Raw genomic sequence first — 25,896 nt, 5'->3', positions numbered from 1 at the left:
ACTTTGGACTGAAGCTCTCTGGTAGAATGACTTCGTGAAAATGAGCTGACAGACAGTTTTCCTGCTCAGAGTTGGGGCGATCAGTGTTATCAGGGGGAGAGTTGAATCTATGGCAGGCTCGGACTGGCCCAATCGGAGAGCAGGAGAATTCCCAGGTGGGCCGCTGTGAAGTGGTGCTGATAAGCAGTGCTAATACACTTGTTGATGATTCATTTCTTTGTAAATAATAAATCAACAGTGTGGTCCTTAGGTTCTATGTTACTGGTGGGCCCTTACCAGCCCAGTCCGACCCTGCCCAGGGAATGTGCACGTGTCACGTATTTGCATCAAACATTTCTGCCCCCAAAAATGTGTCTCTTGTCAGAAAATTTCCGCACTCTTGGAGGGCATTTCTTTATGTGTTTTTTTTTTCCTATTTATTTGAATGGGTAAAAAAAACACTGCAAAAATGCTGAAAGACTTGACCTTCTGCAGATTTGTAACTGCTTCAAATCTGCAAGAAAGAAATAAGCAGCGTGTGAATAAGGTTTAAAAATCTCATTCACTTGGCTGGTACAGTAAAACGCTGCATTTTTTCTAGGCAAAAAAAATAAAAAATGCAGCAAAAATGCAATGTGTGAACAGGCACTTAAGTGTAAACTTTTTCTATAGCGCCACCAAAAGGAGCAATTTATTATTACACAATTTTTACTAAAATCAATGGGCTGTACATGTAATACATGGGCAAGTCTCTTTTTTTTCATCCCATAAAAATTAGCTTATGACAAGTTTTCCTGTTTCACCTCTCAGCAATCAGCGTGATCTTATGGGGAAAGTAACTAGTAAATGCACAATTTTCCCACAGCGCCACCACAGGCAAAATGTGGTATTACACAATTTTTATTTAAAATCAAAGGACTATTTGTGTAAGACATGTGCAAGTCTTAGGTAAAAAAAAATAAAAAATAAATAATGTTTCTGAATGGGGGTCCCGTTTAATATGATATTTAGGACTTGGGGGTCTTCTAATACCAAGGCAATATCCTTGTTAAAAAAAAAAAAAAAAGTTTCCAGAATCCTCCAGAGTCTCTCGAAAGGTCTAACCGTTAATTTGTGACTCTAAGAGCGGGTCAGGGCCTAATCAAATCGTAGAAACATTTCTAAAGTGATTATTCAATCAAATGACTAACATGGTTAATTAGGAGCCATAAACATTGCTCTGAGGTTCATCAAAGTAATGACTTGCTCAGAAAAATAGTAGCTAATTAAATTGCCGGCTGCTTCCATTTCTACCTTATCTAATAACCAGTCACATCAATGAAATTTAGCATTTACAGTTTCAAACTGTACGAAATGTTGATACAAAACACAGAACTATTTGCACCGGTTAAACAGGGTGACTTCAAAGCAAACAATTAGAAAACGCTGAAGACTAATTGTATCTCGCTCCCTGATTAAGACATGACTAAAGCGAAATAAATGTAATTCCATGAGACCGTCCCGGCTCCAATTCTTTATCAGATGGAAAAAAAACAAAAAAAACAAAAAACAGATTAGCGTGAATAGACTTCATCACATATTTTATAGTCAGTATATAATGCGATTATCTAGGACTGTGCAACAGCAAAGCAGAGCCCGGCTTAAAGGAAAGACATCATCACAAAGTGACCTCTTGCTTAAAATCAGGTTTTTATGCTAAATGTCTATAAAAATAAAAAAAAACATATATACACATAAATTATATATATGTAACAAAAATTTAATCTTGCAATTTTCACAGTTCCTGTAGTTTCGGGAAATTCACATGAACATTAGTAGCAAAAAAAAAAAACAGCTCTGATCCTATATTTTGTATTGAAGCATCTAATGAGCGTGTGCAAGGGTCATTGTGATGGGAGGGGAAGCTGCAACATTGCCTATTGTGACTGGTGGATCGGCAGTGTATAGCGATGTTATCTGTCATTGTAATCTCCGGCCTCTGATGATAATGAGACCGATGAAAACGCTTATTGAAAAGACAGGAAGTGCGAGTCTAAAACAGCCTCAGTGTCAACTAAACTGTAAGATTATCAATAATTGTTTTTTAAATAAAGAACATGATGATTAGGATGATGAGATCTTCTATAAGATTATAAAGAAAAGAAAAGCATAACATAAGCAAACAATGAAAAAGTAAAAATGGGAAAAAAAAAGAAAAAAAAGAAAGAAAAAGAAGTCTAAAATAAACACAAAATGACAGAATACAATACAATTAAACTTAGCTGGGGTTGTGTTTGCATCTTTTCAGATATTGAATAAAAACAATTATTATGAGATACTTGAGAATGAAAAGAGCGTTGCTGCAGGAGACTTGCCAAGAAACTAATTAAAGGCAAAATGAAAGCAAGTACATGAAGTTACAAAAATAAAAACAAGCCCGAGCTTCATAACGTTAAGGTCAAATTATGCGCACTTGTCGAAGAGCGTTTCCCTGCAAAAAGTATTTACACAGGAACGTGATCCACAGCAGCCAATAAATGCGGAAAACAGCAACGAAGGCAGAAGAGTAAAAGCGGAAAAACAATTCTAGATGATGATGGATTCTTTGCTTAAAGTTATTGACCAGGATCATGAAAAGGAAGCCATTTTATTCTAGAAAGAGCGCCACACCTGACCAAAGAGCACGGGAGTCGGCTCCACCGCACGGTACAGCGGGAGTCGGCTCCACCGCACGGTACAGCGGGAGTCGGCTCCACCGCACGGTACAGCGGGAGTCGGCTCCACCGCACGGTACAGCGGGAGTCGGCTCCACCGCACGGTACAGCGGGAGTCGGCTCCACCGCACGGTACAGCGGGAGTCGGCTCCCTGCACGGTATAGCGGGAGTCAGCTCCCCGCACAGTATAGCAGGAATCAGGGGGAAACAGAACTTCAAATATGGTTTATAAATATTCTTTGTAAAGTTGGTCATTAACTTTAGGACATCAGTCTATTGGTTGTGATTGGGTTTTAAATGGATACCAAACAACAATCCCCTCTGTATTGCAAAAAAGAAAAAAGATAAAAACATTACCCGCCTGCAATGACCACTAGGGGGAGCTAACTGCAGACAGAGTTAAAATACCAGATAATAAATCCATCCACACACTATATCAGTGGCCAAAACCACTCTATGATTGTGTGAACTGGGGAACGAGAAAGAAGAGAGAGAGAGAGAGAGAGAGAGAGAGAGAGAAAGAAGAGAGAGAGAGAGAGAGAAAGAAGAGAGAGAGAAAGAAAGAGAGAAAGAAAGAAAGAAAGAAAGAAAGAAAGAAAGAAAGAAAGAAAGAGAGAAAGAAAGAAAGAAAGAAAGAAAGAAAGAAAGAAAGAAAGAAAGAAAGAAAGAAAGAAAGAAAGAAAGAAAGAAAGAAAGAAAGAAAGAGAGAGAGAGAGAGAGAGAGAAAGAAAGAAGAGAGAAAGAAAGAAGAGAGAAAGAAAGAAGAGAGAAAAAAGAGAGAAAAAAAGAGAGAGAAAGAGAGAGAAAGAGAGAGAAAGAAAGAGAGAGCCTCCATTACAGAACCATGCCAAGCAAAAAAATCCCCAAATCCTTTGCTGAACTCTGTGCTTCCTGCTCAGGAACAAATGACCTCTGCAGTCAATCACTGGCTATAGTGGTGATGGGTTGGTCTGCACTGCAGCTATAGATTGGCTGCAGTAGTTACATGTCCGTCCATGACAGTACAGGTAATATAGAGACCAGCCTGGGACGTCGCAGCAGCTGGAATAGGAGCGGCGGCGATCAGTAAAGGAAAAGGTGGGGTTCGGTAAGGTAATTAGGACTTATTTGATCACTTCTGAAGAATGAATAAAAAGTAGTTAGTCTCCAGAAATTCCTTTTAATACAGTTGATAGACTTGTGTACATGTCTATTCCCTCGGCCTCAACTAAGGGGATTTCCATAGATTTCTTTTCTTGCAAAAAGTTTAGTCATTTCTGCAACATAGATTTCTGCAAGCAATCAATCAGATAAATGGGGCAGTGACAGAAAACCCTGCATGTGTGCGCACAGCCCTAATGTTCGGTGTTGGCTAGGTTTCCCACAATACAGGCAAAGGAAGAAAAAAAAAAAAAAGCTGAATAGAAGTCACAGCAGAGTATTTCTTTTTTAATCTTTCACAGTTGAGAACACAGCTCTGTACATCTGTGTGTATCCGGTACACACGGAGCCCATAAAATAGAGTCATATAACATATTGGCACAGTCAGCGAGCATTAATCATTGCTGGAAGTTATCTGGCAAGCAGAACAGCTGATGGAACTTTAAACCTTCCAGCTCAAGATTATTGAACGACTCCGAGATTTTTTTTTTTTTTCATCCCCGACCTCTTCGTCGAGTTTATGAATGAAGCTCTAAGCTACACAAAGACCATTCATGTAAGACAGCGCTTACAAAGGCAGCCCCCCTGGAGATCAATCAGTCATGGCTAAAACCTAGGTGATTGGTTTAAGACCATCTCCAGAACTTCCATTACGGATTTAAAAGGCAGCCTGCGTTCCCGTGACCCCTCCTAATGCACAGAGAGGAAATCCAGACTGCGCAATTCTCAAATCAAATAACCAGACAGTAGCACTTACTGTAACTCTTGATCTCAATGATACGTGTTTATTCGTGCTGCACTCATTAAGCAAAGTAGTTTTTATATTTTTTTTACTTTTTTGTTTTATTTTTTTTTTCCCCTTTGTGGCCTTTTGTACATGCTGAGAAATTTTGCTCATAAGCTTAATTTCCCCTCGTACATTTGACGCGCCCCCTGGTGGGCCATATTCTTTAGGGGAATACCCGGAGCCGGATCAGATGGGGGTTGTAGTCTCCGAGTGGTTGTGACCCGGTCCGTGCCCAGGGTGTCAAGCTCAGAGTATGTGGCAGTCCTACAGATGTTCCAAAGTTCGTTATGTCGACTACGCCACCCGTTGGATTGCGGTCACTACGGCCGCCGCTGCAGCAGGGTCCGCTGAGGCTGATGGTGTTGGTGCAGCTTTAGATAGTATAACCCCCAACGGGAGGGGTATGGCCTCAGGGGGTCAGGTGCAGAGGATGGGGGTTGTGGTGGTGCAGCGTAGATGATAATTAAAGACAGAGTCGGGTTGTGCAGTTCAGGGTGTTTACTTACTGCAGATATTCCGGTCACTCCGGCCTTGAGTGACCACCCGAGCCGTGCTGCGTCCACCAGGTCCTGGATTCAGCCAACCCCCAAGCAAGTCCGGAGCGTGTCCCTGAGCCCTCCTTCTTGTCCTTTCTTCTGGCCGTCCCCACCAGGGATCCACCTAGGTCCAGCTCCCTCGGGCCTTCTGTTGGGAGACCCTTGGCCTTGGGTTCCCTGACCCTACACGTGGTTTGCCTTCAGGGTGGATGTGGTGGGTGGCCGTGGCAGATCCTGCCCACGGCCTCCGGTCTCTGGCTGAGGTATGCTTTAGCCCCCACCAGTTTGGGATCCGGTACCCTGTTGCCAACTCTTCACCCTAGGGTTGTACTTGGGTTCTCAGAGTTCCTTCTGTCTCCCCCTCTGGGTCTTTCTTGCTCTCCTCTCTCACTCTCTCTGGGCCTGGGGCTGCTCTTCTCCTCTGCTCTCTTCAGGTTACACTCTGACAGACTGACGTCTCACTGACTGACCCTGATCTTAGATGGTGTCCACCTTAAATACTCCCTCTATGTGTGAGCTCAGGTGACCAGCACCCAATGAGCTCCTAACTTTACACAGGCTGCTCCCCCTATCTGCCCCTACACTACTGGGATGTACCACCCCCCTCCCACTCCAGCCAGGAACAGACTCGGTCGTACCTGCACATTTCTAAGTGGGAGTACCGTTGGTCTGCTCCTCGGAAATGGGATGTGTGTAGTGCATGCAGCTTTCTGAGCTCAGTTCCACACTCCATCCTTACCCGGGAGTGGAATATCACACCTCTGGGTTGAGGTGCAATACCCCTGTAGCAGCCGAATCCTCAGGGTGCTACACATTCACTAGAGACGATTAATCAAATTTGCGTCAACTTTACAATAGTATTCGGATTCACAAAAATCCCAAATTTTTTTTGCCATTTGCTCTGGACGAAACAAATTCAGCGAAATGTCAGTCAGACTCCATTTTTCTCGATCATAGGTCGCAAGGAAGAGGTATGTAAAAAATAAAAATTCTGATGATATTGACCGCTCCTTGGCCCTTCTTGTTCCCGTCCCACCACCTTGGCTCCTACAATTGGTTCTTCCATCTTCTATCCTCATTCTCAGCCTTCGGTGATTTTCGACTGGTATTTTCGACTCTTATTCACCAGGACCAACACTGTCAAACGGGACTTGACGTATGTCAATAATGTGTTGCGCACAGCGTGTGATGACGTGTAGCGCTCCTCAAAAATTACCACTTGAGGCATAAAGCACATCAATGACGACATGAGGCTTCGTGAATGGATAGGACAAAAGTGGCCAGAGGCCCATAACAAGGTGGATAGAAGATAGAAAACATGGCGTTTTTTTCTCCAGAAACCACACTAGTCCAGAGATAGAGTCTGGTATTACAGCCCGGCTAAATCAAGGCAAACCAAGCTCAATATCACACACTACCTGTGAATAGGACTCATGCTGATATTTTTAAGAAATCGGACATGTTTTCCTAACCCTGGTGGAGCACAATTTAGCCTTAAGAGTAAGTCTTTTGGGAAATGACTGGTTCCCAAGCCTCAATGTCAGCTCAGCTTTAAACTTAGCACAAATGCTATTATTTTTTCTTCGAAAAAAAAGTTTAGGTACAGAACGTCCTTAAACTTTTAGTTAGAAATATGGTCATGTCTCCACCAGAGAAGTCAACGTGATGTTAGGAGATACATCAGGAAGACCAGAAGTCAGGTCATCTAGTCAACTGTAAGATGCCTGAATTAAATCCTTCAAATGAGAGTTGTAGAAGAGTATTCATGAATGGTTGAGTTATGTAGGCATGTAGACATCCAGCTACCATCCTCACTTCTAAACTTGTGGTGGGAAATGTGGTCGCCCTTGTTACTGGAGGCAAGGTTGATATGTAAAATCTACACTATGACAATCTCTTGAATCTCTCATCTCATAATTCTACTAACTTTGCCTCAATTGCCTGACAAGTCTCTCAAAAAAGATTTAAAGGGTATGGGATCCATATTCATTATACACAACTCCTCTCCACCCGGCTACAAGTCAAATCATCTCTTTGAGATGTTCCCGCCTTGGCACAGGCTAGTCCATCGCTTCAAAATCCATCTAACATTATTTTACAAAAATGTAATCAGAAAACGCATATAAGAATAGACTGGAAGGTCTAAAGCATTGTCAAAACTAAAAACTTCAATTAAAGAGGACAGTAAGCAAAATAAATACAACATGGATATTTACCTGAGTCGTAAGCAAAATCTCTAGGTTCCTGCTTAATCATAAGAGGTGGAGGGAAGTTCTGGTTGGGGGCATTGCCCACAATAGTGCTGTGTTCATACACTGGATCGTGATATTCTTGCTTAAATCCTTGAGGAGGGAACTGGATGCTCGGCTCAGACATTTGTCGTTGGTAGACAGGTCGGCCTTCCCTTGGCAACGAAGGAAGCGGTGGAAACGAATTGCACGGTTCTGAGAGCTGTCGACGAAACCTGGTTTGGAAAAATAAGAAAATAGAAAAATTACAAAAATGAAAACAAACTTAAAAACAGGTCTACAGATTTTCGGTTAGCCGGCATCCAATTCATGTAGCCTCATCAGTGCACGCACAGAATACAAAAGTTCATTGGGCGAGGTTTATCAAGTTGAATATATATGGATTCAGGGTATGGACCAGTCAGAGTTATTACAAGGTTTTGTGGGTGTTCCTGAGCCAAAAGGGCAGGGCTCAAAATGTCCCACAGAAGAGCACCTAAATGTTGCGCAGCATGCTTTAGCCACAAAAGGAAGGAGAAGGCTTCCAAATCAATCCATCAGTTTATGATCCTTACAGATCTCCATTAGACTAAAGTCGGCCAAACCCACCGGTAGTCTTTCTGGTAGGGGACCTCCCAATTCTCCACCAACCCAACTAGTCTGGCAGCATCTATCTCTCTTGAAAATACAAGTGTTTTAGAAGGGAGTTTGGCCAACAGCTATCCCCCAGTGTGTACGAGAGCCTTTATTCTGTATTTTGTCCAGAAGCTGGATCAAAGACAATCTGTAGGGGTCTCACGAATGTCACTCAATGGAAGAAATCCAATCCAATAACTGAGGATCGGGCAGGCTGGGTTTTAACATATTCAGTCCCATCGTCCTGTCAAGAGTTGAAGCACAGTCTAGAACTGGCTGCTCTTCTTGCCCTGCAAGTTAGGGGAGAGAATTGGAGAAAATAGTCGATGGAAATCTTTAGAGCTTGGTTTGGGTATTAAGCATCCAACGAATCTGAAACTATGCTTCCATATTTCAGTCTTTGGATCCTTGTTGCCTAGAATACATTTTGGATTAGATATATGGGTCCTAAAGTGCAGCAGGGTCAAGTAATAGGATCTAGATATTTTTTTTTTTTTTTTTTAGGTTTGGTTCTCCAAGCATAAGTTTTCATCCCCGCCGAAGTCACTCCTTCATGTCTCATACCTGGCTTTTGTTTTTATATGTGTGTCGTTCTACTCTACCCAGTGCGAAACAAAAACTAAGCAAAGTCACGAAACATGAAGGTACTTAAAAATGTTAAAAAAAATGAAAAAAAAGTTGCACCTGTAAAATGACCATAAAAGCAATTAGCGCCTATTTTTGGCTCCGTTATTGCCGGCTCCGGAGACACTCCTTAAATTCTGAAGCCAATTTTTTCATTACATATTATAAAACAAATTCATTTTTCTTTTTTTTTGCAAAAGGAAGGAATTAAACTATAGAGGAACGGCAGCCAAAGGTTAATTGTGTGATTGTATTTTAAAGGTGCAATGTGAGATAATCAATGTGATTCCTCAGCGCTATTCATTGAAGGTCACAAGCGGAAGGTGGATTTATGGACGGGGATAAGAGGCTGCAACAAATCAAGGGATCGGGAGCGATGTTATTTTATTGTTTTTTTTTTTTTTGCTACGGGCTTGACACCGACATGAGCCGCATCCAGCCAAGGTGATTCAAAACCATTAGTGAACAGCATAGTTGCATTTTACTCCGCGCTAGGAACATTTGCAATGCAAAACGAATATACAAAAGAGATGTGGAATTTCCATGCTTGTGTAAGAATATAGGGATAAGGAATCACCAATGAGAGCCTGGCCTTGTATACAGAGAGCTCAGCTTACTTTACTTGGTTCTGATTGTGAAAACAACTCTTTTCCTGAATATACATAAAACATAAAAGTGGTATCGCTCGGTCCCACCAACATGAGTCTGATGGAGTCCTCCATTCAGGACCACAACAAATTACATAGTAGAGAGTGGGTACAACGAGCGTCTCTCTCTCTCTCTGGAAGACCCAACAATACTGGAAAAGATTAATTTCAATGGACACCATGTAATGCCTCATTTCACCAGCGGTGGTGCTGCAGAGGAATTACACACTTGCTGCCAGGTTCTGGAGTAGATTGCAGCACATCGCTTGGGGACACAATGCAATCAGTTTATTTTTGAGGTCCATCCTATTAAACAAGTGCAACAAACTTCTATTTTCTTCCCTAGTCTCACATTTCAATATGTTCATGAAGGCTGAGAGACTCATTGGTGGTCGCGCCTTGGCCTCCTCCAAGCAAAACTACTCCTAGAAGACCACCTCTTTAAGTCACTCTTCATACATGTCGCTTAAAATTCTTTTCAGCTGGGATTAAAACCTTTTTAAGCATACCCTATCAAGATATTTTGACATCATAGAGCCCGAACAATATGGTTCTACAAGATAAGATTCTATTCTAGTGGACTCGAACCATCTTTGCCCTCTTTAAGTATGGCCGCCTTGTAATACTACATCTCTCTCGTCATGGCCGAGCGAAGGGAAATGCCCAGCAGGCCAAGACTTCTATGTCAAAAGTAGCTGCCAGTAGACGGACCCAAAGAAATCAGCCTTTTGCAGCAGTGGAAATATCCCCTTTAAGACCCTTAGAGACGTTCAGAATTCTCGAATGGTGAAGTCGGTGCCCTCTCTGAGCCGAGCAGTGGCTTACCTGTGGTCCATTGTGTAGGTGCTGTCTGGGATCGGCTGGGATGGTGGAAGATGTGTAGGAAAGAGACGTTCTGCTTTAGGATTCTGTGCTGTGTTCGGTGATGCATGATGTAGGGGGGACACTGGAGTGCTTGAAGGGGTTGGGGGGTTAGAGGGCCTCATTCCAACTTGTGGTTTCTGATCATAGGCACTGGAAGGGAAATGTACAGCCACAATTATTCACTTTCAATGAATATCAGTTCATTGCGCAAACAGGTAACACTGCAAACTGGAAGCAAGTAGTGATGGCGAGCGATGGCACTGCTCAATCCTCGATCAAGCACCGGGTGAGACAGAGAGAGAGATATCGAGAAAGAGCGCGTGAGAGAGGCGCAGAGAGGGATCGCGAGAGAGGCGCAGAGAGGGATCGCGAGAGAGTCCCTCGAGAGGGATCGCGAGAGAGTCCCTCGAGAGGGATCGCGAGAGAGTCCCTCGAGAGGGATCGCGAGAGAGTCCCTCGAGAGGGATCGCGAGAGAGTCCCTCGAGAGGGATCGAGAAAGAGAGGGCGCGAGAAAGAGAGGGCGCGAGAAAGAGAGGGCGCGAGAAAGAGAGGGCGCGAGAAAGAGAGGGCGCGAGAAAGAGAGGGCGCGAGAAAGAGAGGGCGCGAGAAAGAGAGGGCGCGAGAAAGAGAGGGCGCGAGAAAGAGAGGGCGCGAGAAAGAGAGGGCGCGAGAAAGAGAGGGCGCGAGAAAGAGAGGGCGCGAGAAAGAGAGGGCGCGAGAAAGAGAGGGCGCGAGAAAGAGAGGGCGCGAGAAAGAGAGGGCGCGAGAAAGAGAGGGCGCGAGAAAGAGAGGGCGCGAGAAAGAGAGGGCGCGAGAAAGAGAGGGCGCGAGAAAGAGAGGGCGCGAGAAAGAGAGGGCGCGAGAAAGAGAGGGCGCGATTTTTTTTCTCTTTAATGAAACCATCACATTCACTTCCATTGTGCTCACTACTCAAGTCGAGCCAGTCCAAGCATCTGATGTGCTCGATTAGAGTACCGAGCACTTGAGCATTTCAGTGCTCGCTCATCACTAAAATCAAGTCTATTCACTCTGGGAGCAATAGAACAGTGCCCCTAGTGGTGCCGCAGCTGCATTACATTGTTGTTGTTTTTTTACTTTTTTTAGACATGCAACTTTATAGAGGGCTGGTTGTGTACTGCAGAAAAAAAAAATGGGAGTAGTAATTTATCACCTTTACCTAGGTAAAAAAAAAAAAGGACTCATCTGTGATAACTGCTAGATATACAACTTTTGGTTATTTTTATGCTGTCTAAAGCAGGAAACAAATGCAGCCATGGTTGCGGCTTCCACAGGAGTTAGAGCTCAGCTTTGTCTGTCTTCAGATGAAACACACACATTGCAAATCTGAATTCTATGCCAATATGGCGGCCAAAACCGATCTAAGAGGAGTCTTCATTCAGCAAATCGGCCATGCGATGCACTGATATGGGAAATGGGCGATTTCCCTTACATACGGTAACTAAGCTTGCCATTAAAAGGGTTGTATTTAAAAAAGTTGTCCAGGATTAGAAAAACATGGCTGCTTTCCTCCAAAAATAGTGCAACACTTGTTTAGAGATTGCGCGTGATATTGCAGCTCACTTCAATTAAACAGAGTTGCAATACCGTACTCAACCTGTAGAAGGCTGACAATTTTTTTTTTTTTTTTTTTAATCAAGGACAACCCCTTTAAGAGAACACCTATATAAAATCCTAAACATCTGGTTTAATACATGAAGACCTCTCTTTATGTAGAGCGGTAAAGCTGCAAAAAAAAACAAAAAAACTTGCACTGAAGAATCCAGCAAGTCCTCACATTTGAATATATCAATGCAATACCTCATTTCACCTGTAGAGGCACTGTAAGAAAACTGAACTCATGATCACAGATTACAGCAGATTGATAGTTGTCCCGATGGCCGGACACCTTGTAATCAGTAGCAAAAAAGAAAAGGTCCTGGGACAGTTGGATGACAAGAAGATGGATCCAACTCAAAAACTAACATTTACTAGGATTTTTTTTTTATTTTTATTTTAAAATGGTGGATATGATTTTGGAAGAAGGGAGAATGAAGCAACCTTTCCAGGCTACAATGTAACAGATGTCCTTGCTACATTAGACATATTTACATAGCAGCTGAAGGAGAACCATGTGATCGCCTATGTCGCCTACCTACGAGTCACAATACACTCACCGCCGGACGAGCGGAGCAATGTAAATCACTTTAAAAGCCTGTCTCGTCTATGCTAAACAAAAATGCATTACAGTAAGGGGAAAAAAAAAGCAAAAGGTTAAAAAGCTGCGTGTAAACACTTCTGCTGAAAAGCATTATTTTTCATCTAAAGGGATCGTAGAGCCAAGAGGCCCCAAAACAGCCCCATAAATTACACAAGTGCCATCTACACAGACCCGTAAATTACAAAAGGTGTCTTAATATTTTTAGACGCTGATTGTAGATTCATCTTCTCCAGTGGACTCAATAAACAGAAGTCTGTGCTTTCGTTTAAGATTTTTTAAAATATATCTATTACTTTTTATTTAAATTTTTTTTTTTTTTCAAACTTTTTATACTATTTGCAGAAGTCAAAAAAGTCAAACTAACAAGCCCTGAGAGGTTCCATATCGGCCACTAATTTTATACAATGTTACCTTATTCTCAGCTCGGTCCCATTAGGGCACATAAGTAAAACGACTTCTACTTAATTGCATTGTCTATTGGAGTTTAAAATCCACCATCAGCCTCATCCTTCACATTATGCAAGCTGACAGTGTCCGGTGGGGTTGCACATTTGTCATTTATTTACTAAAATGTTGGCCGATTTTTGAGATTTGACACATTGGTCCTGTTTATCAGTGACTCGGACATTGTCTAATGGAAAGGTGGTCAAAAAATGTATCAACTGTCTTATTATAGACTTACGAGGACGCTCCTATATTTAATATGGCAACTCTACTTCTTCTGATAAGTCACCAGTAGAAATGAGCAAAGTAAATCAAAATTGCTACAAATTTCCCTTCCAAAACTTGGATTCATTAGAATCCACATTTTTTTTTTTTACAATCCAATGGTCTCTAAAATCGAGAAAAAATGGTAGCCAGCTGGGTCATTTTATCTCTGCCGTGATGTTGTATAAGGTCCGGTCAGTGCCGGAGGCAGAGAAGAGCGAAGACTGAGGAGAAGAAGACTGGAAACGGAGTGAGAGGGAGCAAGAGGAGGACTGGCCGGGGAAATGCTGTGGACTACAGGTGATGGGCAAGGTGAATAATATATTATATATATATATATATATATATATATATATATATATATATATATATATATATATATTTTTTTTTTTTAAACAACTTTAACAAACAAATCGGGGTACATTCGAATTTCTCTTCTAAAATTTGAGTAAATTTTCAAACTCAATTTTCGGCCCATTTGATCAATTCAAGCCACTTAGCATAAGCACAAGCCCAGTAGAAGTCAGAGTATGAGGAGATAAGAAGAACCAAAGCCACCAGTAAGAAGGAAATGATCACAATACCCGTGGGAATAGACTGTGACTCATTCGAAAATTACAAAAAAAACCCGCAAATATCTAATATAGAATATTAAAATTGCTAATTTTATATGAATAGGTATCAAACTTGGTTCCCCAGAGTTTTGGGGGGGGGACTTTAAAAACAATTTGCTCTTATAGCAATACCCATCACTTCAACTTGTCCAAAAGATTTAATAATAAGATGCTAAATATTCTATATGGGGTGGAGTCTGCATATATTAAAATTTGAGGAAGGTTGATGGTGGAAAAAAAAAAAGATCAAAGACCATCGAAAGGTCCTTCAAAAGTCTCCTGCTTTCATCGAGGATCCCAGACACAACAAATTAACCAGATTTCTCGGCCATCTGTCTCCAGTATCGAGCGCTTACCTGACATTGTACAGGCACTTTTCTCCATAGCTGAACTTAAATGGCTGTTCTTGACTGCAGGCGGTGTTCAGGTCAGAGCAGGGGCTGTGGGGTTCTTTTTTAATTTTTAAAGGGACACCGTGAAAAGCCACTAGGAGAGAAGAATCGTTAAGAATTAACACACTGTACTGACCAGTAGAGAGAGGTTACATGGGCTGGGACATTATTATAAGATTACAAAAATAATAGGTGAATATAGAAATACACATACGAAATGCTTGATTATTCCAGGAGACAGGTGGGTATGTATGTATGTGTATATATATATATATATATATATATATATATATATATATATATATATATATATATATATATATATATATATATATATATATATATATATATATATACACACACACATACATATATACATACATATACATATACACACACACACACACACATCTATATGTACAGTACAGACCAAAAGTTTGGACACACCTTCTCATTTAAAGATTTTTCTGTATTTTCATGACTATGAAAATTGTACATTCACACTGAAGGCATCAAAACTATGAATTAACACATGTGGAATTATATACTTAACAAAAAAGTGTGAAACAACTGAAAATATGTCTTATATTCTAGGTTCTTCAAAGTAGCCACCTTTTGCTTTGATGACTGCTTTGCACACTCTTGGCATTCTCTTGATGAGCTTCAAGAGGTAGTCACCGGAAATGGTTTTCACTTCACAGGTGTACCCTGTCAGGTTTAATAAGTGGGATTTCTTGCCTTATAAATGGGGTTGGGACCAGCAGTTGTGTTGTGCAGAAGTCAGGTGGATACACAGCTGATAGCCCTACTGAATAGACTGTTAGAATTTGTATTATGGCAAGAAAAAAGCAGCTAAGTAAAGAAAAACGAGTGGCCATCATTACTTTAAGAAATGAAGGTCAGTCAGTCCGAAAAATTGGGCAAACTTTGAATGTGTCCCCAAGTGCAGTTGCAAAAACCATCAAGCGCTACAAAGAAACTGGCTCACATGAGGACCGCCCCAGGAAAGGAAGACCAAGAGTCACACTTTTTTGTTAAGTATATAATTCCACATGTGATAATTCATAGTTTTGATGCCTTCAGTGTGAATGTACAATTTTCATAGTCATAAAAATGAGAAGGTGTGTCCAAACTTTTGGTCTGTGTGTATATATATTATAGGAGAATTGTTGTGAAACAGTAAATATCACTTTAGAAATGTTCCATTATTTTACGAGATAGGGGTGTGTGTATATATATACCTGCGTAGGGGGTTCAGGCCAAAGGGGGAGACCGGTCCCCGAAACTAGTGGAGGCGGGGAACTACCCTCAGCTAGAAACCGGAGGCTGTGACATTTCATTTCACACCCGCTAGGAAGGCACCACATAGGGTCAGGGAAACTGGCGCCAAGGTTTACAAGAGAAGGCCCGAGGCAGCCGGACAGAAGCGAGGTCACTGGCGGGGTACGACAGGCCAGAGAAAGGACACACAAAGGGGGTCCTGTGAAAAGCTCCAAAGTTATCTGGGAGTGGGCCGAGCCCCTCACCTGGTGAGCACAGTGCGACGTGGGACGCTATGACCAGCTGGAGTAACGTGGATAAAGAACTGCGAGTAAATACCCTGGACTGCATTACAGGACTCTGTGTCGTTTCTGCTGCTCCCGCGCACCATCACCCCCAACATCTCCACTTGCTGCCCTGAGGCTATACTCCTCCCGTGGGGAGTTATGCTACGCTCTGTTGCACCCACAACACCAGCCTCAGCGGTCTGCCCTGCAGCAGCGGTTCACTCTGACCGCAATCCACGGGTGGCGTAGTCGGACATTCGGTATAGAGACCGCCATTTGAGTTGACCACCCTGAGCCACGGGACCGGGTCCCCGCCACACGGGGTCTACAACCCCCAGCATCCGCAACGGGTCCGGTTCCGGGTATCCCCACACACGCGAGGCCCAGGGGGCACGTCATGTGCATGGTGATATAGGGTTGAAAAAGGCTAAGAAAAAAAGAAAACTGTGGCAACTTTTTGTAGTTTTCAGTGCTCAAAAGCATCATAAAAACCTTAGTTCTTTGTAAAACAGAAAAAAAATTAAGTAATAAAAAAAATTAAAATATAGTAATTGGCACAGACAAACTCCTGTGCTCCAAAAAATAAATAAATAAAAAATACAAAAATTAATATTATAAAAAGAATGAGATACAAAATATAAAAGTGGAAGTAAATCCATACACAACATGGTATATAAAAGGTATTGTTCTTAGAAAGTCATTCCAAGAAGGCGGACGGGATCCTTTATACGATATTATTTCTGAACCGAGCAGTAAATGACGGCATTCTTTCACCATGTGCTCAATTCAATATCAATTAAGATTATCCACCATTCATATGCATTTAGTCAATTTTGCCAGTGTGGTCAGTGAATAGCAAAGAGGACGATTAGATTATTTCATTTCCTGTGGCAAGAATTCCCATATGGATTATACAGTGCAAATTGTTCAATACAAAACTAGATCTAGGTTTGTTTTTTTTTTTTACTTTTTTTGCAGTATTACATCGCTTTTATACTATTTTTTTTAGTGAAAAGAGATGCTCATGTGATTTAACATACTGATGAAAGATCACATACTGTACATTAAAGTTATAAAATATGACAAATGCAATGGAATCATTGGATATGCAAAAAACAAAACGGCACAATTATTTCAGTGTAGTTTTGAAAAAAAATTAATAAATTATGGCAAAAAAATGCAATAAAAATACCGTGAAACTATATAAAAAAAAAAAGTTATGAATTTCAAATGTTCTTCATATACATTTTTACCGGAGGTTTTTTTTTTTTTATTATTATTTTGTTACATTTTGGCCATTTTTTTTCTGCATTTTTTAAGTCGAAACCCGGGAGGAAAAAAAAGTTACATCGATACCCAAAAAGACACTGCCAAAACCCCACAAACCAAAAAGCTTTTTTTTTTTTTGTACAACGAACATTTTATACGAGTCAATAAAATTTTATGAAACCTGCAAACGCCCCCCAAATAAAAACCCAGCATTAAAAGGTCACAATGTCTTTACTTGCAATTATTATATTTTCAATAAAACTAATACAACTGATATATAAGATTTTGATTAAAAAAAAAACTTTTTTAATATAATATGAAACATAAACCTTTTCTCTTTTTTTTTTTAATGTTCTTATTTTAATGTTCATTTCCTTGCTCTGAATGTTGACATGGAAGAAAAAGGCAAAAAAAAAAAAAAAAAAAAAAAAAAATGCGTAGGCAGTTTATTTTGATTTTCTACCAAAAAGAAAAAAAAAAAAGCGATGCCCTGTATGACTATATATTAAAAATAAAAAGTGCATCTGCTATTCGGCTTTCCTCCAGCTTACTGGCATTTGCACATTAAAAAAAAAAAAAAAAAAAGCTGCGTCTTCATTTTGTGCTTCTTGCTTTACCTTCCCACATGGACTTGGTGCATGTAAAAGCCTGTTAAGTACTAAATTATTCCTTATCAAATCACCATCATCTGGAGTCATGATCAACACTAATTAAATTAGACTCGCAGAACACGGCTCCAGCCTGCTGCCTACTATATACATTTTGCTTCTATGCCATAAGAAGTATTTAAAAAAAAACAAAAAAAAACACTTTAACGTTTATAGACTGTGCTGTATCGTCTAAAGTTTGGAGATTGTGAAGCACTCAGCCCGGGATACTACAGCAACATTTCATCTCAGATGCTGAGTCAGGGTTAAGTGATGCTAAAATGACTTACGGTATGTCAATCCTGCAGATTCAAGACCGAGAGAGTCCAGATATCAACCACAAGACACAAAAAAAAAAAAAAAAAAAAAAGTTTTGCTTCTTGGGCTTACATTATTAAGAAGGGACAATTTCGGCAATATTTTTGGGAAATATCTGCAGAGAATCCTTAAGTTCTCTATATAAATGTTCCAGTCTCGCTTCAAGTGTCAACGACTTGGATAATCCCATGCGAGGGCAGGCTTGGGTTACATATTAATGAGATCACTTAAAAGTATAGCTCCAGGCAAAATAGATGTAGTGTTATATGCCTAGTGCTGAACCTCAGGGGTGGTTCATAACAGCATGGAGACACAGTGGTTAGCACTGTTGCTTTGCAGTTGGGGTCTAAATCCCACCAAGGATGACATCTGCAAGGAGTTTGTAGAGCGTTCCAGAGTAGGGGGGATGCACGGGAGAAATCTTGTATGCGATTGTGGGAAGAGGAGATAAGAGGGGAGTAGAGAAGGAGATCTTGTGAGGATCGGTGGCTGCGTGCAGGTATGTACTGGGATATAAGGAGGAGACAGGTTGTGGATAGCTTTGTATGCCATGGTTAGGGTTTTGAACTGGAGTCTCTGGGTAATGGGGAGGCAGTGAAGGGATCGACAAAGAGGAGAGGCCGGGGAATAGCGGGGGGACAGGTGGATTAGTCGGGCAGCAGAGTTTAGGATAGAGTGGAGGGGTGTGAGAATGCTAGAGGGGAGGCCACAGAGGAGGAGGTTGCAGTAGACAAGGCAGGAGATGATGAGGGCGAGCACTAGTGTTTCTGCAGATTCTTCGTTGAGGAATGTGCGGATCCAGGAGATATTTTTGAGTTGGAGTCAGCACGAAGTGGAAAGGGCTTGGATATGTGGTTTGAAGGAGAGATCAGAGTCCAGGGTTACCCCAAGGCAGTGAACTTGTGGGACTGGGGAGAGTGAACAGCTATTGACGTTGATAGATAGGTCAGGTGGGGGGGATGAATGAGATGGTGGAAAGACGAATAATTCCATTTTATCCATGTTAAGTTTTAGAAATCTCTCAAAGAAGAAGGATGAGATAGCAGAAAGGCATTGTGGGATTTTGGTTAGTAGGGAGGAGATATCGGGTCCAGAGAGGTAGATCTGTGTGTCGTCAGCATAGAGGTGGTACTGAAAGCCGTGAGACTCTATGAGCTGTCCCAGGCTAAAAGGGTAGATGGAGAAGAGCAGGGGTCCCAAGACTGAACCTTGGGGGACACCGACAGATAGGGGGTGAGATGAGGAGGTGGTGAGTGAGTGGGAGACACTGAATGTCCCGTCTGTTATATATGAGGAGATCCAAGATAGGGCCAAGTCTTTGAAGCCAAGAGATGAGAGAATCTGTAGTAAGAGGGAATGGTCCACTGTGTCAAAGGCAGATGACAGGTCCAGGAGGAGGAGGACAGAGTAGTGTCACTTGGATTTGTTCTCCCCATGTTTGTGTGGTTTTCCTCCGGGTTCTCCGGTTTCCTCCCACACTCCAAAGACATACTGATAGGGAATGTATATTCACTTGAATGGGTTTAGATACAGCAATGGGTTGCATTAACAGAAGCATACAGTTTAGATCATATGAATTAATTATTCCCCTCTACTCCTCTTTGGTCAGACCTCATTTGGAATACTGTGTCCATCTTAAAAAAGACACGAAGAAACTGGAGCAAGTTCAGAGAAGAGCGACCAGAATGGCGACCGGTCTACAAACAATGTCCTATGAGGAACAGTTATAGGATTTGGGAATGTTTAGCTTGCAAAAATAAAGACTGAGAGGAGACTTAATAGCTTTCTACAAATATATGAAGGGCTGTAGAGGGATCATACTTATTCTCATTTGAACATGGAATCATGAGAAGCAATGGAATGAAACTGAAAGGGAGAAGACACAGATTAGATGTTACAAAAAACATTTTGACAGTGAGGTGATCAATGAGTGGAACAGGCTGCCACGAGAGGTGGTGAGTTCCCCTTCAATGGAAGTCTTCAAACAGAGGCTGGACAGACATCTGTCTGAGATGATTTAGTGAATCCTGCTTTGAGCAGGGGGTTGGACACGAGGACCCAGGAGGTCCCTTCCAACTCTACCATTCTATGATTCTATGAGCACCAGATCGAGACTTGTAGACTTTGCTGTGCCAAGTACTGCACCAAATGGCTGCTCAGTTCTGCTGCCAGCCCATCAATATTACATCCTGAAAAAAATCTTTTAAAGGCCATGATATATAGGAAAATAAATGCTTAGTCCATAGGTGTTCTCCAGCTTTCCCCTCCTTCGCAAGGGGCGCAAGGGGAAATGTAAAGAAAAATTGTAAAGCAAAAGCAATTAATAGAATATTGTCTGTTCAGGCCAATTTTGGCGGTTTCCGGACTGTCTCCCAACAAAAAATGTCAGGGTAGAGAAGGCTTGGGCGCGTTAAAATTAAAACAGATCCTTTTCTTCCCATAGAAGGGAAGTTGCCACCAGGGCTGCGGAGTCGGTAAGCCAAACCTCCGACTGACTCCAACTCCACGACTCCGACTCCCTCATACACGGCTCATGTTTAAGTGATAAATTTACTGTAGCACAGATTCATCTCAGCTAAAAGTCTAGACCCTGAGATCAGGAATAGGACATTTCATAACTTTCCCAAATTCTTATGAAAAAAATATTCCCCACAAACTGATTAGAACTATTGAACCGAACAATATATATTTTAGGAGTCGGAATTGGTCCATTTCATACCGACTCTACAGCCCTGGTTGCCGCCAGGGGTGTGTGCCAGCTGTTCAGTACACTGTATTCACTTCATGCACACTCCGTTCAATCATGCATGTGTTACGTGGTCTGGAGGTAAAAGGTTGGAGGGGGTTTAAATATATATATATATATATATATATATATATATATATATATATATATATATATATATATATATATATATATATATATATATATATATATATATATATATATATTATTAGGATTACACGCGAGTGAACCTCACAAGTTTTGATTTGATCAGGTTCTAATAGAAATCTTTCGCCGCAAAGAAAAGTGGCATATTAAGAAACGAAGAAAAGCAAAACAAAAAAACCCCACAACTTTAAAGTATGGCACATGGTGTCTTTTAGACACTGAAACCACTGTCGAGATTTCTCAGGCACAGCCGCTTCAGGAAAGTGGCCACGGTCATTTTCCTGGAACGGCTTTGTTGGCGGTTTTGCCGTTATTCTTGCGCCGGCGTCTTTTACTCTGCACTTTCAATCATAGAACGCATTCAGCTTCCTAGTGGAAGTTGACAGGAGAACGACCGTGTCACTTATTTTAGGGTTTCCGAACACTGGAACGGTTAACAGAAGTGACATGAGACAGAACATGTGCATAGCAATGTCTTTATTTTTTTTACATTTTTGGGCATTGTGTTCACTTTATGGGGCGTCTTTGCGGTGTTTTTTTTTCAGGCAGATTCTGGGCAGAATCCACCTGAAAAAGATGCCGTGTTTAAATAGCCTTAGAGTATTGATTATTGATTGAGATTGATATTACTTTTTTTTTTTTGAGGTGGTCAAAAATATTGAGTTTTCAAGGGGAAGTCACTTCTGGAAATAATCTCTCTTTGGGGAGTTTTTGGAAAAGTTTTTTTAATTTCCTAAAGAGTTTTTTTTTTTTTTTTAAATTACATTTTTTTTACAGCCTTCTGATTGGACAGTGCCTAGTTTTGAGCAGATTCCGTCACGAGACGCTTCAAGGCACTCTTTTTTTTTTTTTCCACATTTTTAAGCAATTTTTCAGAATTTTTGGAGACAACCCACTCTCAAAAAAACGTCCGTGTGCACATACCCAAACACTCACATTTCCACCGCAGATTCCGACATCTATTTTGGCACTAAGGCTAATCGGAGGCCCGTGATTGGCCTCATGTGGTCACATGGGGGGGGGGGTAACAAGTCATGATGCGCTGTGTTCCCACTCCACGTGACCACATAGGACCAATAAGAGCTCAGAAGGGTGTGACTCAAGCAACGGAAGAATGGAAAAATGGGGATCGGTAGAGGTGACGCAAGAACAGGATTCCTTCTCACCCTTCAAAAGAATTAAAAAAAATTGTGCAAATTGAATCCCCACCCGAAAAATATAAATAAATAAATAAAAACTTAAAAAAAAAAACATTCGGATTCCAGAAAACCAGAATTTTTAGGGAGTAATTTAAAAACAAATTTGATCAGTTACAAAATATATATTGTATTTTCATTCTTTATTTTGCATTTCTTTCTTTCCCTGCTGTTCTTAAACAATTGTATTTTTTTTTTTTTATTATACCAGTGTCTTTTTTTTACTGTATGTTGGAAAAGCCAGAAGATGTAAAGCATAAATAACTATGGATTTAACTTTATGGTACAATAAACTTTGCAGCATGATACTTTACGGCGAGGCACGATTATCTAATAATTGGTTTCGTGATAACTGACGTGCATATAACGCAACACTTGGTCAAATTCCAGATTAAAGGGGACGACCCGCATATAGGAAAGCACAATGGTGTCACAATTTTTTTTTTCTTCTTTTCTCTTCAATCTGTCTTTCTGTACAACAAAACAAGACTGAAAGCACTTGACATATATCAGAGGCTCTCTCAGATTGTCTTCCAGTACATTTACCTCTGCCAAACCGGTGCCCTTCCCCCACGCCAAAATCCATTACTGAAAGGCCTAATCTCAGCTATCAGCGTAGAGTGCCTTTTATGGAGCCATTAAACCATTTTTCTTGTTTACCCCGTGCCCGAAGATAGATGGGAATTATGTCTGTGACAAATCTAGTGATAACATGTCTAAACTGCTATTAAAAACATACACTAAAAAAAAAAATACAAAAAAAAATAATAAAAGGATTAAACCTTAACAAGTCTGATATATTAATAAGTGCTGAGAAGAAAACAATAAAAATGGACGCGGTGTGAAAATTTTAATAAAATCGCTCCGTTGGGTGCAGATTCCGATTAACAATTCAAGTTTATTTTGTTTCCGATTGTTCCGTTTAGAACTATTTATTATTAAACAAGAATATTCCTTTATTAGAGGGTTTGGGGCTCGTTCACACGTCCGGACAAGTGCTATACATGGTTTTCACGGATAGCCCTCGTACCTAAGATATTCTAAGGGACTGTGCACATGTCCAATTTTTTATCTCGGACCAAGTAGTAAACTGAAAATATTGGAGACATGTCCAATTTTGATGTGAGCGTCAGATCAAAATTGGCAATGGAAGTCAGTGGGTTCCTGAAAAAAAAAAATATATCAGATCGCACTTGGATGATATCTAAGTGCGGTCCAATTTTCATGGACTGTTAGAATTTAGAAAGTGAAGAAACTTTTTTTTTTTCTCTCTCTCTCTCCAAGTACGAGAAAAACTTATGACACTTGGATCAAGCTCTGATCCGAATAATTGGTCCATTTTTCTCATGCGTGAAAAATATCGATGTCTGGATAAGCCCTTAGGCAATGCACGCACGGAGAGTTATGGGGAAAGGCTTGAAAGAGTCCTTCTCTTCATCCTTTTGTAAAAACTATCTGCTGTCCATACGTTACGCTAAGCGTTTTGAGCAATTTTTGTCCCGGTTTGGGTTTTAAAATCCTTTAAAAGGAAGTGCATGTCTCGTCTTTGGACAGTGCCTAGATTGGAATGGATTCCACCTGGGGCCGCGTCGATCAGAAGGTCAGGGTAAAGAGAACTCTGAAAAAGAGAATCTTCCAAAAGGTTTCAAAAATGAAAAACTCCTCCTAAAACTCCCCAAAAATGGAGCATTTCCTGAAGGCGTTTTCACATGAAAAACTCGTTTTTGAAAGCCTCAAAAAAACGCCGTCTGCACATGACCTTATATTGATTCTTTACGGACGCTCATCACAGCCGAAGAAATGTATAGTAGGTCGCCTGCCGATGGGAAAAAAACAGTAACGAATCAAGATGAAAAGCATAATCTTCTATAGGGTTACTTTGTCAACATCCCATGCTGAAAAGTGTTTTTTTTACCAGGCTCATGACGTCCTATGTAGGAGACAAGGTATAACAGCTAAAACATCTCACTGGCAATTAAAAGATATAAAATCCCTCCAAACACCCAAAAAAACTAACGTAATATACCGTTAAGCTAAAGGGGTTGGCTCTCTGTACTAACTAGTAGGTGGGGTTGTGGGGGTAAGTCTGAAGCAGAGGATTCCCTTGATGATATCCATGACGTCCTAAATGATGTCCATGTGAGAAAGGTGGATTATCAGTGTTTTTGGCTACAGGAAACACTAATTTATATCACTGAGGTTAAAGATCAAGGTCACACGAAGGCTCGGAGTTGGCAAATTTTGTAAGAATCATCCAATTTTTCATGCATTTTTTTATTGTTTATGCAGGACCCAGAATGTAAACTATGAACACTCTTGTCAATCCTGGTGGATCCTTAACCTCTCCGTGGGTTTTCTGAGTAAAGGACGAACCACCAGTTGGGAAGGTTTAAAAAGGTTACAATTGGCACCAAATCCAAAAAAGAGAATCAAGCTTTTTGTTGTGACTGGGAAAGTTTTATCTAGAGGGAAGAAACTTCAACATGGGTGGCTCAGTGGTTAACACTGTTACTTTGAAACCTTGGGGTCCTGGGTTCAAATTCCACCAAGGACAATGCTGCAAGGAGTTTGTATGTTCTCCCCCCTTGGGTTTCCTCCGGATTCTCCAGTTTCCTCCCACACTCCAAAGACATACTGATAGGGAATGTAGATTGTGAGCCCCAATGGGGACAGCGATGATAATGTCTGTAAAGCGCTGTGGAATTAAATGGCGCTATATAAGCAAAACCTATCTGATTCAAAACTTTTCTTATAGACTTGATTTCCAGAGCATTTACTTAAAAAGTATCGGACTTCAGCTCTTAATCATGAGCTGAAGACAACATGATACAATTTAAAACAAGGTTGATATTATTTCTCCAAGGTTCCAGTGGGAGTGAAGATACTTTCAAAATGAATGGGAGTAACCTTAGACAAACAGGGTCTGAAAATGTCCAGAAAAAAAAAAAAAAAAAAAAAAAAAAAAAACACACTTTAAGGCTGTGTTCCCACAAGGAGTTTTTGACATTGGATATTTTTGAAAAAATTACAAGTAACCTTATTGGGTGCAGAAAATCTGCAACATCAAAAACTCACCAGAAGCTCATCATGTGAACGTAGCCTAAAAAGGGGAATGATGGAAAAAAAAAAAAAAAAAAAAAGTAATTTTTCACAATTTTTTGGTGATCATCAGTAGGTCACTATATTAAAAACTTAAAATAAACAAAAAAAAAAAAAAATAGAACCCAAAATCATGCAACTAGTATTCTGGCCGCTGTTCTTTCAGCAGTCATCTCATTGTCATCACAGCCAGGACTACGATCAATGACGTCACCACGGACCTCACTTTTCATCAAAATCGGAGCGTAAAACTCCTGTCTAGATTAATTGGGACCTTTCTGTATCTTGAAGATCACAAATTCACTGTCAATAGGACCCGATACAGACACCCGATCATACAATGTTCTCACTCATAGAAAAGTAGTAAATATTAGAGAGAACCTTTCAGCTTGTTTTTACATATGGAAGAAGTGTATAGGATCGTGTGATCAAAATGATCCCTTTCCTGTACAGATCCAATGTGCCAGTATGGAGAAATCTAGCGTAGAAGCCAAATGCAAATCAGGTTGGAAGTGCACAGGGGGCGTGTCAATGCACTTTGAAGAAGCTGTTCAAGTATAGTGCCCCCCCCCTCCCCAATGCACTTAGATTAATATTAAAGGATAACAGAATGTATCAATCAACAATATTACTAATAGTATCAGGAGTAACAAAAATATTTTTTACTTTAAAAGTTAAATTTTATTTTTAGAAAAAACATTTCTGAAACACTGAAGCACTGCACGAAATCTGCTGCAGAAAACGTCACTGCAGCGAAGCGCTGGATCGCCCGGAGAATGGCCGCCCCCAGGGTCCAGGCAACAAGTGCACTTTAATATTACCTTTGTCACTTCCCATATGCAGCAAGTGTGGAGCCGCA

The 25,896-nt window shown here is 40.8% G+C and overlaps 1 protein-coding gene across 4 annotated transcripts in view; it reads right to left on the bottom strand.

The window, feature by feature from the left end:
* Positions 1-25,896, bottom strand: part of ETV1 (ETS variant transcription factor 1) — a 61,859-nt gene that overhangs the window by 11,281 nt on the left and 24,682 nt on the right. For all 4 annotated transcript variants that reach the window (XM_073677275.1, XM_073677276.1, XM_073677278.1 and 1 more), the window contains 3 exons: positions 14,033-14,162; positions 10,097-10,285; positions 7,353-7,600 (listed from right to left, as the gene is read on the bottom strand). In XM_073677275.1, the coding sequence (XP_073533376.1) occupies positions 7,353-7,600; positions 10,097-10,285; positions 14,033-14,162 (567 nt within the window). The remainder of the gene's footprint in view (positions 1-7,352; positions 7,601-10,096; positions 10,286-14,032; positions 14,163-25,896) is intronic.

This window comes from Phyllobates terribilis, unplaced genomic scaffold (genome assembly GCF_046119375.1).
Source record: "Phyllobates terribilis strain yellow unplaced genomic scaffold, ASM4611937v1 Scaffold_4__5_contigs__length_816908805, whole genome shotgun sequence".
NCBI classification, from domain to species: Eukaryota; Metazoa; Chordata; class Amphibia; order Anura; family Dendrobatidae; genus Phyllobates; species Phyllobates terribilis.
The sequence above is the reverse complement of the archived record's forward strand: the minus strand, read 5'-3'. Positions and strand labels throughout refer to the sequence as shown.